Source organism: Gopherus evgoodei, chromosome 1, assembly GCF_007399415.2.
Source record: "Gopherus evgoodei ecotype Sinaloan lineage chromosome 1, rGopEvg1_v1.p, whole genome shotgun sequence".
In the NCBI taxonomy this organism is placed as follows: Eukaryota; Metazoa; Chordata; order Testudines; family Testudinidae; genus Gopherus; species Gopherus evgoodei.
Genome location: NC_044322.1, coordinates 315,726,608 through 315,739,913, shown reverse-complemented (window position 1 = coordinate 315,739,913; position 13,306 = coordinate 315,726,608). Strand labels below are relative to the sequence as shown.

The following is a 13,306-nucleotide window of genomic DNA, read 5'->3' as shown; positions in this document are numbered from 1 at the left end:
CTTATTACACAGCCCTGATTTGTCCATCCGCTTTGTGCACTGATTGAAACAGTGGTCCTATGGAAAAAATAGCATGGTATCATGTAATTAAAACTGTAGGATAACACATATACACAAGGGAGCCAAATTAAGGCTGCTCACATAACCTTACTAATTTAGGAAGACTTGACTTTACAACTTAAACATTCTTTTACTCTATTGCGACAGACCCAGACCACTGGAGTACAGGAGTCTGGTAGAGGGCAAATATACTGGTCACTGGATGAGTAGTTTTCTGTTTCCTGAGTGACCAGAGCAGGGGCTGCACTAGAGTAATCAGGAACCTGCTAGAACCAATTAAGGCAGACAGGCTGATTAGATCACCTGCAGCTAACCAAGGCAGGCTAATCAGGGCACCTGGGTTTAAACAGGAGCTCACTCCAGTCAGGCAGGGAGGAGCCAGAGGAGAGGAAGTGCGTGTGAGGAGCTGGGAGCAAGAGGCGCAAGGAGCTGAGAGTGAGAGGCTGTGCTGCTGGAGGACTAAGGAGTACAAGTGTTATCAGACACCAGGAGGAAGAGCCTGTGGTGAGGATAAAGGAGGTGTTTGGAGGAGGCCATGGGGAAGTAGCCCAGGGAGTTGTAGCTGTCATGCAGCTGTTACAAGAGGCACTATAGACAGCTGTGATCCACAGGGCCCTGGGCTGGAACCCGGAGTAGAGGGCTGGCCTAGGTTCCCCCCAAACCTCACAACTCCTGATCAGACACAGGAGGAGTTGATCCAGACTATGGGGAAGATCACTGAGGTGAGCAAATCTGCCAATAAGCACAGGACCCACCAAGGTAGAGGAGGAACTTTGTAACACTGTTTTTTTTTGTGTATAATATATAGACATATATATAAAATGCGAAAGATTTCTTGAGCTTGGCTTCAAGTACTGTAGCATCCCAGTACTGTTATGTCTACAGCGTGTTATATGTGTTTTGTTGAACTAACTGTATCATCTAAAGGTATTTAATATAAATAAAATGGGCTATGATGCAATAAAAGCATCAAAAGCATTGCATTGTAGTGCTTCAGATTTGATATTGGCCTTGTGACTAGCCTCTTGTTGTTTTATCTGCCTGACATTGAGTGTATTTGCTTCATATGGGTATTTAAGTATAGCAGCCATTCTACATGATTCATCTTTCTGTGTGACTCAATCATTTCCCCTTGCTTTTCTACCCATCTTTTACCCTATAAAGCCACGTTGTTCCTCCTACAGCGTGAGAGATGTATGCTCTTCATTGTTTTAATTACCATTGGATAATACTGAAAAAAATCCATCTTTTTTCCAGTAAGGCAACCCAGATGACTGGGTTTATCTGAGATGTCAAAAACAGGGTAGAGTTTCCGGAGTGAATTTAGGTCAGGAAGTGTATTGTCTAAATTATACACCCCCCTCTGCCCCACTAAAGTCTGCTGTGGCACATTCCTCTGATAGCATGTTGATGTTATGAAGGGCACATCCTCCTCTTTTGTCCCTTCTTCCCTGCAGTTAGAGCTCTGTGGGCAACAAAAAATGACTTGGTTTGGCATTTTGTTAAAAAACTGAAACTTGGGCCATGGCATTGAAAGCTTCACAAAAGTTTGTAAAGCTTTTGAGCCTGCCAGAACTATCATCTTGTTTTGCATCAGACTTCTGCACAGTTGAAAAAAATAGAATCAGGAGGATTCTGTGGTTTCAGCTGAGTTGCAGATTCATTAGGACCTAATATTTCTGGACCTTGGTGGTATGTGTTTTTATGGAGACCACATACAAAGTATGCACAACTCCTTATGAAGTGGAACTGCTGAATTTACAGCAGATGCATCGCCTTTGTATTCATAGTTCTCACTTCCATGCCAAAATTATTCCTCTTGCAAATCATCTTTTTAATTAGAGAGATGCATTTCTTAACAATTTATCTGAATTTAAAGGTCTTCAAAATGAGAAACTAGAACCAATATTTGAGTAAACATGTGCCACACAAGGCCCTCATGTCACACATTTCTGTTAGTTAGCATGCTGTTATCATTTCTAGAAAATTTTATAAGCTGTTTTTTAAGAGTAGACAAAGTTTCTGTAAAATCCAGAAATAGCAAAATGTTAATATTCCTGGTTTGCTTGCCACTTGAATAACATAATTTAGATCCCATCTTCCTCTTTGTTATGGTGTAGTCCTAAAGGGCTAAAACGAAATTGGTCGTGCAGCAAAAAAAAAAAACCAATTCTGTACCTTTTGTTCATAGGGCCATAGTTTGGATGATGTTTTGGTGGGATGATTTTATTAACAGTCGCACGTGTATCAGCTGAATAATGTGAAAACACTCACTCATTTCTGCTACTTGAAAATCGTTAGACGCGTGAAGTAGAAAGTAGGCAAGGAAAAGTGACACAATATGATTCTATCCTGCAAAGTTTAAGTTGATTGAATCTTAAGATGAACTGTTGTAATGGTGTGTCATCATTGTTATTATTTATAGAATATTTATTTGAATATTTATGATTCTACAATAAAAAGAACACCCATGGGCATCCTTGATGATTTTTTTTAAAAGTACATACATATGACTTTGTCGTGTAGCCCGCATCTGTATATAGCAAGGTCATGATCAGATGTTGTATAGGAATGTGTATCCTCCCAGTGAAGACTTGGCATGACTCTTCGTACTATTTTCGGTCAGTTTTTTGCATCTGTCCTTTTTGAAGTATATACAACCTTTATGCATAGTTGCTCTCTGTTCAGGTCTGTTCTTGGCTGTGTCTTCGAAGTCATCCATGTTTATGCCACAAGAGTTAACATTCAACTTAATGGTATTTTTGAAGTGTTTACAATGACCACCCTTCCTGCTCTTTCTGAGTTTCAGCTCACCATAGAGGACTTTTTTGAGAGTCTGCGATCACCCATTGTGATAACTTGATCTGTCTGTGACACTCTACCTCAGAGTAGCACCCTGGAACCCCCATAGTCACCACTGTCATGTAATTATGATATGTTTTGTACAAAGTATGCCTTGTGAGGTATAATTTTAAAAAGTTTTGATCCATTGGATTGTGTGTACTATCCTTGTATGTGAAGTTATGAAGTTCTGGGGTGTGTGTGTGTGTGTGTGTGTTACTGAAATATGTTGTGAGGTTGGGAACACCCACAACCAACCTTTCAGGTACAACAATGGAGTAGCCAGATGCTCTGATGGCCAATTAAAGAGAATCCACTCTCCCAATGGCCGTCCTAGAAGACTTCTCAGAGAGAACCTGTAGGCAATCGGGACTGCCTGATTCCCAAGTCAAAAGCTATAAAAGAGAAGTGATATAATCACTTGGCCTCTCCCCACCCCACCCCTCAACACTTGGAAGAAACGTCTGGAGGACAAAGACCTTGAACTGGCCGAGGGTGGTCCTGGGATGGAAGGCAGTTCCAGCCTGTGTATTAAAGATCTGTCTGTACCATCTGTCAGGGTGAGACACTGCTTGATTCAAATCCTATTTTGTTTGTAGAACTCAGACTGCGAATTTACTTTTATTTCTTAAGTAACCAACTTTTGATCTCTATGCTTGCTACGTATCACTTAAAACCTGTCTTTTAGTTAATAAATCTGTTTTATATTTTATATAAAACAGTGTGTTTTGGATGAAGGTGTCATAAACAGATAGGTAAGGGTTAATGTCTCTTTCACCTGAAGCACCTGACCAGAGGACCAATCAGGAAACAGGATTTTTTTTCAACTCTGGGTGGAGGGAAGTTTGTGTCTGAGTCTTTGTCTGTCTGCCTGCTTTTCTCTCAGCTTTGAGAAGTGATTTCTGTTTTCTAATCTTCTGTTTCCAAGTTGTAAGGACAAAGAGATCAAATAGTGAGTTATATGGTTTCTTTTCTTTGGTATTTACATGTCTATAGTTGCTGGAGTGCTTTGATTTGTATTCTTTTTGAATAAGGCTGTTTATTCAATATTCTTTTAAGCAATTGACCCTGTATTTGTCACCTTAATACAGAGAGACTATTTGTATGTATTTTTCTTTCTTTTTTATATAAAGCTTTCTTTTAAGACCTGTTGGAGTTTTTCTTTAGTGGGGAACTTCAGGGAAATTGAGCCTGTACTCACCAGGGAATTGGTGGGAGGAAGAAATCAGGGGGAGATCTGTGTGTGTTGGATTTGCTAGCCTGATTTTGCATTCCCTCTGGGTGAAGAGGAAAGTGCTTTTGTTTCCAGGACTGGAATTACAGAGGGTGGACTCCCTCTGTTTAGATTCACAGAGCTTGTGTCTGTGTATCTCTCCAGGAGCACCTGGAGGGGGGAAGGGAAAAAGGATTATTTCCCTTTGTTGTGAGACTCAAGGGATTTGGGTCTTGGGGTCCCCAGGGAAGGTTTTTCAGGGGGACCAGAGTGCCCCAAAACACTCTAATTTTTTGGGTGGTGGCAGCAAGTATCAGGTCCAAGCTGGTAACTAAGCTTGGAGGTTTTCATGCTAACCCCCATATTTTGGACGCTAAGGTCCAAATCTGGGACTAGGTTATGACAGAAGGTCTTTGGAAATCTCAGCTCAGTTTACCAAACCTAGTATGTGCCCTCTCCACATCATGGGAGGGGCAGACTGGATAATGAACTTACATTAGACAGGCTTCTGACCAATGCAAGACAGTACAGCTCTCAGGTGCAAAGCTGGGGAGTTGGGGGGAATTGGCTGGAGCCTCTCTGTTGCTGGTTCATGAGTGATTGAGAGTGCTTGGACCTGATCTAAATTTACGTTGGGTCTCTGATAGAAGTTTCTCTGATACTGTTTCAACAAGCCAATGCAGCAAAGTACAAGCAAGGATCTTACCACCCTGCTGACAGAAGAATGGTACACTTGATCTTTACAGAGCATGGTGTACATGCTGATGAGTTCTTTGGCTGCTGAGTCTGATGCATCAGTTACAGTCCCATCCATAGGTAGGGCACACCCGTGCACTAGCAATGCTCTGAGTCCGAGCAGCAGATTCTTTCCTCCTCTGATGCTGGTCATCACAAAGCGTGATCCAGTCTGCCTCACAATGCCTTGCTCCATCTACAAGCTGACTCCGCCAACCAGAGCTGCATTCTGCACTCCTTTCCCAATCATCCACAGAGGTTCCAAAGGATAGTAAATCATCTTTGCAAGCATCCTGCGGTCTGCCTCTCTTTCTAGACCCTTTGCGAACTTCAGAATACAGCACAATCTTCAGGATCCTGTAATCTGGCATTTGCTTGACGTGTCCAAGCCACCTGAGTCTTTTCTTACTAATCAACATTCCCATGAATGACATACCAGCATGATTTAACACTTCCACATTTGTCACCCTTTCTTGCTGTCTTATTCAAAGAATTTTTCACAAGCATCTGATATGAAAATTGTTTAGTCTTTTGGTAAATTTGGCATAAGTCATCCATGTTTCTGAGCTACATAAAAAAGTGCATAAGACGCATGTCTCGTGGTAACAGTAGAGCCAAGGAGGAGCCTTGATAGCAGGGAAGTCCTGGTAGTAAAGCCCTGATAGCAAGGAAGACAACCTGATAGTTGCCACAGTCAGATTTATTTCCTTTATTTTTGTATAATATAGTTGTTATTGCATCTTTTGAAATCCTGAGGAATTTTGTCTATTTCCCAAATATCCTTAATAATTTCATATAGCTAGTTGACAGTTTGGAGGCCTTCAAATTGAATGATTTCAACTGCTGTTCTCTCTTCCCCTGGTGATTTACCTGTCTTCATTTGTTCACAGCTTTTTGCTTTTCTTCAGTGGGAGGTAGCGTCACAATTTCTTCATGTATGGGATGCTGTGTTAGTTCCTCTGGCACCTGTGAGTTGACAGTAGAGGGAAGGTTGAGTAGTTCAGTAAAGTGGCACACATCTTTCAGAGTTGTCTGTCTTGTCCTTGATTAAGGTAGATCCAGTTGAACTCTTTAGTGGAGCTGGACCTGATTTCAATGGGCCATAAATGGCCTTGAGGGAGTTAAAACAACTTTGAGTTGTTACTATTGGCATAATGTTGTATTTCTTCGGCTTCCGTTTCCACCAGTTATCCTGTAGAACACAAAGCCGTTTTTGAGCCTTGGCTTGCAGGTGCTTGAATGTCTTTGTTTTAATGTTGATTCTTTATCGTTTTGCCAAGCCATAAATGCATCATTTTTTTCCCTTGAGGATCTTTTTGATTGCATCATAATTTTCATCAAAACAATCATAGTGCCATCTTTGATTTTTGCCTAGAGTTTCTTCTTTTGCTTAGAGGTTGGCTGATATCAGTATATACCACTGAGTGTGTTTTTTGGATGATGTAATGCTATCAGTTTTTTTTCTGTTTTCCCTCAGTTTTTCTTGATGAAACGAACATTTCAAGTTTGCTATGTTCAATTTTAGTTTGATCTGTTCGGCACTGTTTCATTGAGTGGAATACCACTTGTAAAATGAAAATGGCTCTGGTCATCCTGTAATCGGTCCAACAGTTCGCTTATCTTGATGTCCCTAATGTCTCTTTGCCGTATAATGACATAGTCAATCGGGTGCTAGTGCTTTGATCTCAGATGCATCCATGAAGTTTTATATTTGTCGGCTTGCCTAAAGATTATGTTGATGATAACGAGCTTATGTTCAGCACACTTCTTGAGCAGGAGGAGACAGTTGCTGGTGATTTTTCTGATACTATAGTTCTTTCTTAGACTAGTTGAAGTCTGCACTGTCTTTTCCAGCTCTGGAAGTAAAGTCTCCCTAAGGTATGAGTTTGTCTTCACTGGATGTAGATTTGATTATGTCATCCAAATCAGAATAGAACTGTTCTTTTAGTTCTTCTGTACTCTTCATGGTTGGAACATAAGCACTGATACAAATCACAAAGGAATTTACAGAGTCATTAGGTGTTCATTTTTGCTCATAGGGTAAGTCTTTCACTGATTGCAGGAAACTGTTTTTAATGGAGAAACTAATGCCATACATTCTGTTTTCCTCTGTTGTTTTCCCTTCCCGAAAGAAGGTATAGCCACCTCCTAATTCCTTTGTGTAACCTTCATCTGCAAATCTGGTTTTGCTGAAGATAGCTGCATTGATGCGGTATCTAGCAAGTTATCTTACAATCAGTGCTGAACATCTTTCAGGTCTTAATGTATTATCTCTGTCCTTTAGTTTCTGTATGTTTCATGTCACCACAGTGAGAGCTCTTATTTTTGTTATAGAACAACCTCTTATTAGATCTACCAGTTGTGGTGAACTGGCCAGATTAGAGTAAACTTTAAATAAGCTGACCCGCAAAAGTATTATGCCTGATTTAACTAAACCCTAATAGACAATTTACTGTACTACTTAAGGGGAGATATTTAAATTATGGAACATATTTAACTTTATTCTACAGTTTGGCTTCCACTTGCTATAGGAGTGTAGCCTCAATTTGACTTCTACTGAACCTAGAGGTGAGCTGTGAAGAGGAAGTTCCTAAAGTCACGGTTGTGGCCCATCATTGTTGACACAGTTTCACTGGGAGTTCTGTCCTTTTGCTGCTAAACAGCTCTAATTAATCTCATCCCTAGAGAGAGCCAAAGCCAGACTGGCTTTTCCTTTGAAACATACACGTCAAAGGAATTTATCATTCTCATATGGAATTTGCCTTTCTACTTCCTTCCTGCAAAATTCAGGCTGTATTGATGTGGTTTGCATTGCCCCTTATACTGTTGGATTTTGTTTCCTTTCTGTAGGCGAAATGAGGAATGATTTATACATCACTATAGAAAGAGGAGAATTTGAAAAAGGAGGAAAAAGTGTGGCCAGAAACGTGGAAGTGATGATGCACATTGTGGACAGTGGTGGCCAAATTTTAAAGGTACTACTTGGACACTAACTGTGAAGAACAAAAATAGAGAGAGTGAAGGCTTGTGTGTAGTATTGATGCTGAGCAATTATTGTAAATTTAAACTAACTATGTTTTTTCTCAAAATCCTTTTTTTATTTCCTGACATATTCTGATTTGTCATATTAACCTTTACCTGAATGTTGTATTAACAGGCCATATTGCTAAACTGCATATTAGCAAAAGATACGTGACAACTGGCCTTAGAGCAAATATTTTCACTTGTACTGTGAGATATAAATTAAATTTAGAATTCTCTCTCCTTAGAATAAGCTACTTGCTACCCCAACTACTGTAGTTTAGTCAATCAGTAATAACTAATATGTTTTTTACAAACCACTTACTCTGTCTTCCATTTTTGTTCGTTGTTTGGTCATAGGTTTTCTGGATATTTTTGTGGCAGCTAACTTTTAATGTTGCAATACTTGAATATTGAGGAAGGTTTTTAAAAATAAAAATGAAAACCTCTAATACATATGTTCACATTCAAATATATCTCTCAGTTATTTGATGTTTAGCGAAAAGGAAACAAAGATTAGCAAATGAAGTTATTTTAATTAATTCATAATTGTTACAATGTGGAAATTAACCCATTAATTTAAGAGCATAATTAGTTCACTTAATTATATTGAAAGTAGATTTGCCTATTTAAATAAATGGGCCATTCCCAGACCCACCCACTTATTTCTACACTCCCTTTAAGGCACAGAATTGATTTTACGCTCTAAAGTGCAAATATAGGAAAGTATCCCTCTTCAGGAAAGTATTTAAGTGGGTATTTAATGTGCATGTTTAATTCCCATTTCAGTCAATAGGCCTTCTGCGCATGCTTATAATGAAGCATGTGCTTAAATACTTTCCTGAATTTGTAGCATAGGCACAGATCCAGCAGAGCTCTATGTCCTTATATTTTAAGCATATGAATATTTCAGTTAAGTGGAAATACTTATATACTTAGAGTTGAGCATTTGCCTAAATTCTTTACTTGATTGGAACCTTAAGTACCACCTGTCTAAGACATTCATATGTACACAAGTGTCCTTGACTTCCCAATATTTTCACTTACAATTCCAGATACATTTCTTTGAAAATTTACCTTTTTTTCTGTGATGAATTCAAAAGGCAATCTGATGGTGTCTTTATTGCTCCCAGTAGGACTTGGATTAAGACCCAAGGCAGAAATGGCAATGCTTTAGCCTGCAGCTTTTATTGAGTATTTCCATTATCAATCAAGACTCCCAATCGTTATCCCTCCTGTTTTGTCCTGTTCCATTTAAATTATAGCCTGTCAGTTCTACATGTGTTGAGTCACTTTAATGTTTGACCAAGCAGACCAAGGTCCTGAGAGGAGAATGGGAGGTCACACATGGAATGTGCTAAATCTCTGTACAGTATTAAATCTGGCTCCCATTTAGATTCTCATACCACATCAGTGCATATCCTCCCACCCATTTCCAACTATAGTCAGGTTTATTGTGAGATGTGACCCTGCTAATTTACCAGATGAGAATGGACTCTTGCCGGTTGCAAAGTTGGGACAAAATAAATAAGGCTAAACCTCATCCTCATGTAATAACACTAGGTGAAGCTGGGACATTTGCAGAGCCCACAGCAATGGTACCTGCTAGCTGCTCTAGAGGAAATCCAAAATCACCATGATCTTGTCACACAAGAATGGGGTAAATATTCCTTCCCTTCTCCAGATTTGATGGCCAGCTCTTGCCTTTAGCATGTTAGCAAGCACCACTTATCTTCTATATGTAATGATAGATAACCTGAAACTTCAAAGTGAAGAAACTTCCAAAACAAATGGCCCGTATTACGTATAAAAAAGTTATAGGGTCATGGCTGCAAAGGATGAAGAGTGTGTTCCAGCTTATATTACCTATAGGAAGTGGGCAGACAGCCCAGAGACTGAAACAGTACAAATCAGCCTGCCCACCTGCTACCCTGCAGAGAAGAATCCATAGACCACAAGGCAATCTAAATTGTGTGCTAACCACCTTCAGAGAATACACAGTTGCATTCCCCATGCATGCAGGTACACACTATTACGAGAGCAAACAAATTTATTTTAGATTATCCCAAAGATCTTGGAGCCTGGAGAACACTAATTTCAGGAATTATCTCACAACACTTTATAGTTAATCCATCTTTAAACCTTTAACCCAGTTGTTTTCTTCATTAGGATTTTATCTCCTTTGGCTCTGGAGAACCGCCAGCTAGCAAGTTCCATTCCTTTGTGCTTTATCACAACAACAGTCCCAGATGGGCTGAGCTTCTGAAACTTCCTATTCCTGTGGATAAGTTCAGGGGAGCACACATCCGCTTCGAATTTCGGCATTGTTCTAGTAAGCGTTCATGATTTATTGCAGTGCTTTGTGTTACAGTTGCATTACACGTATTGAATTTCATAGCATCTAAACAGCACAGAGACATGGGGCAAATATTCTTTACCTATCAAGTTTCATGACAGAGTTTTTCAGGTTTTGCTGTCTGCTTTGGTGATATAGGGAAAAAATGTAATACCTTGAGAAACCGACCTAATTTTATTGGTCATGAAGGGTGCGAATTTGAACACACATTCAGGAAATGCAAAATCCAATCCCAGAATTAACTTGACTAATTGCACAGTGATATCTGTTCACTTACACAGGTAGCAGTCTAACCCAGTAACAGAAAGTATTGCATATACCTGTAGTGTAGCCAGGATAATGTTGTTGTTGGAAGTGGACATTTTGTGACTTTCTGGTTTTTATGTAACATTAATAATAATAAAAACAAAAACCTCAGCAGGGCTAAAACATAAGGCATATGCACAGTTGCAAATACTTTGAGCTGCAAAGCTCAGGTGTGGATCTCAACTTCCCTTGAACTTTAGGATGTTAGGTCCAAGGTTTTGAATTGGGCCCATCTGCAGTAAATACATTGCATCAAAGAAATTACAAGTTCATCACACCAAAGGAAACAACAAATGGATATACCAAGGAAAATTCCCTTTGACTTATCTAAAGGCTTGTCTACACTGGCAATTTATAGCACTGCAACTTTCTCACTTAGGGGCGTTGCCAGTGTAGATTAGCCCTTAGTAACTTTTGGGAATTTGGCATCAATTCCCAGAAAAACAACGCACTCATAACTTTAGGAAGGGGATTCACTTCATAAACAAACATGAAAAGAGACATAAGCTGTGCTGGTGCTAACTAGATGTAAATGGATGCCAAATATACACATTCACATGTTGGATTATTTTCAGTTGCTTTGTCTAAGGTCTTTCTTCACTGCAAAGCTTAGCATAAATGCACTCAAGTTACTCCACTGGTATTAGCCTAGCTCAAGTGAGAACAACCATACTGGGAAACAACACAGAAGCTACACAGAGTGATTGGATTAGCAGTTGATGATTTGTTGTAACTGGAGCTGCTGCACCCCTATTGCACTATTAGCAGAGTGTCAGCACTCAGTCCTCAACACACACACACACACACACACACACACCCCTTTACTCCTGACTGGCCAGCTAGCTGGAGTTTAAAGAACCACTTTAACTCAAGCTAGAGATTTTTGTGTGTGGACAGAGTTGGGGTGGGGCAAAACTCAGGTTATACCTCAAGCTAACAGTGCAGTAAAGAAAAACGCTACGACATACAGTATAAACCTAAGTCCAGAATGTGCATGTTTTTATTTATATTTGTTTTCAGCAAAAGAAAAGGGCGAGAAGAAGTTGTTTGGCTTTTCTTTCGTGCCCCTGATGCAGGAAAATGGGAGGACATTGCCAGATGGCACTCATGAACTCATTGTGCACAAGGTAATTTCAGTCAGAAATCATTTTGTGGTGATTCCTCTGAAAAGTGTGCCAAATGCCCAGAGGCATTAAACAAGGGAAGACTGAACTGTTAGCAAATGAGTGATAGTCTTATTGTTAAAATGTCCTCTCAACATTCTGTTGAGCTTATGTTCTCTGCTTATAATTGCAGTTCAACCTAGTTATGTATTTCAATGCAGCACGTACTGTAAATCACAGTACCTCAGAATGTAGATTTAAATAAAACCTCAGCTGCATAAATAATTCCATAAAGCTAAAAATTGTCACAATGTAAAAATAGTCACTCTTGGAATACATTTGACCAGGTTGACCCCTCCCAGGGCCAGCTATTCTGCAGCAGATCTCTATGTGAGGCTCGTTAAAAAATTTTTTAATTCAAACGTGCATTCAAGAAGCTTTATCTGTGTTGAGATGGAATTTGATATACACCTAATAAATAAAACAACTTGCAATGTGTAGGTGCTGCTCTAGTCAAAAAAACTATGCAGAATGATTAGTCTTTTACACCAGATGTTTGAGTACTATCTAAACCCACAGATTGAATAAGGATTTTCTATCTATAACAAGAGCCACCCATGAAAGCTCTTATATGGGCAAACATTCTTGTTATGCTGAGAAGGAAGCTTAAAATTATTTCTAACTTTGCTATTTGAAAACACTAGTCATTTTTAATTATGCAACAGGCAGATTCATCTTGTCAATAGTTGAAGCTACTCTGGAGCCAGTCAGTGGCTGAGAAGGCCAGAGACAGACTCTGCTGGAGAGAAGACATGAAGAATTAATAAGACTTGTAAAAACTTTTTGTTGTGTTAAGCAACCAAGAGTCCTGTGGCACCTTATAGACTAACAGCTGTATTGGAGCATAAGCTTTCGTGGGTGAATACCCACTTCATCGATGCGTCTGAAAGCTTAAGCTCCCATACGTCTGTTAGTCTATAAGGTACCATAGGATTCTTTGTTGCTTTTTACAGATCCAGACTAACACAGCTACCCCTCTGATACTTTGTTGTTTTAGACTCTAGTACCGATAACATACCTAGACTCTAGTAACCGATAACCAAGATCGGGTAGGCAACCTATGGCACGGGTGCCCAAGGTGGCACATGAGCTGATTTTCAGTGGCACTCACTTACCTGGGTCCTGGCCACCGGTCTGGGGGGCTCTGCATTTTAATTTAATTTTAAATGAAGCTTCTTAAATATTTTAAAAACCTTATTTACTTTATATACAACAATAGTTTTGTTATATAATATAAAATTGTAGAAAAAGGCCTTCTAAAAACATTAAAATGTATTACTGGCACGCGTAATCCTTAATTTAGAGTGAATAAAAGACGAGTCGGCACACCGCTTCTGAAAGGTTGCCGACCTCTGTACTAGATGTTTAAGTATATTTTTGAAATAGGGTGGCTTAAAACATCAGGGTGCTCAGTTTTTCTGCTGTTTCTCTGTGCATTTATAATGCAAATCTAATCTTTGGACATCTGTACTGTTCTTATAAATGTTTAAACATCTTTAAGAGACATGTCTGGTTGCTTCATAATTTATTCAATGATTTGTATGTGCATTATTTTAAGTTTTGTGTTTTGAGAGGTGCTTGATTAAAGATTGTAGGCTATCTATGTAAAAT

The 13,306-nt window shown here is 39.3% G+C and overlaps 1 protein-coding gene across 5 annotated transcripts in view; it reads left to right on the top strand.

Moving 5' to 3' along the window:
* Nucleotides 1-13,306, top strand: part of DOCK4 (dedicator of cytokinesis 4) — a 422,511-nt gene that overhangs the window by 280,681 nt on the left and 128,524 nt on the right. For all 5 annotated transcript variants that reach the window (XM_030549017.1, XM_030549015.1, XM_030549016.1 and 2 more), the window contains 3 exons: nucleotides 7,700-7,824; nucleotides 10,040-10,202; nucleotides 11,553-11,659. In XM_030549017.1, the coding sequence (XP_030404877.1) occupies nucleotides 7,700-7,824; nucleotides 10,040-10,202; nucleotides 11,553-11,659 (395 nt within the window). The remainder of the gene's footprint in view (nucleotides 1-7,699; nucleotides 7,825-10,039; nucleotides 10,203-11,552; nucleotides 11,660-13,306) is intronic.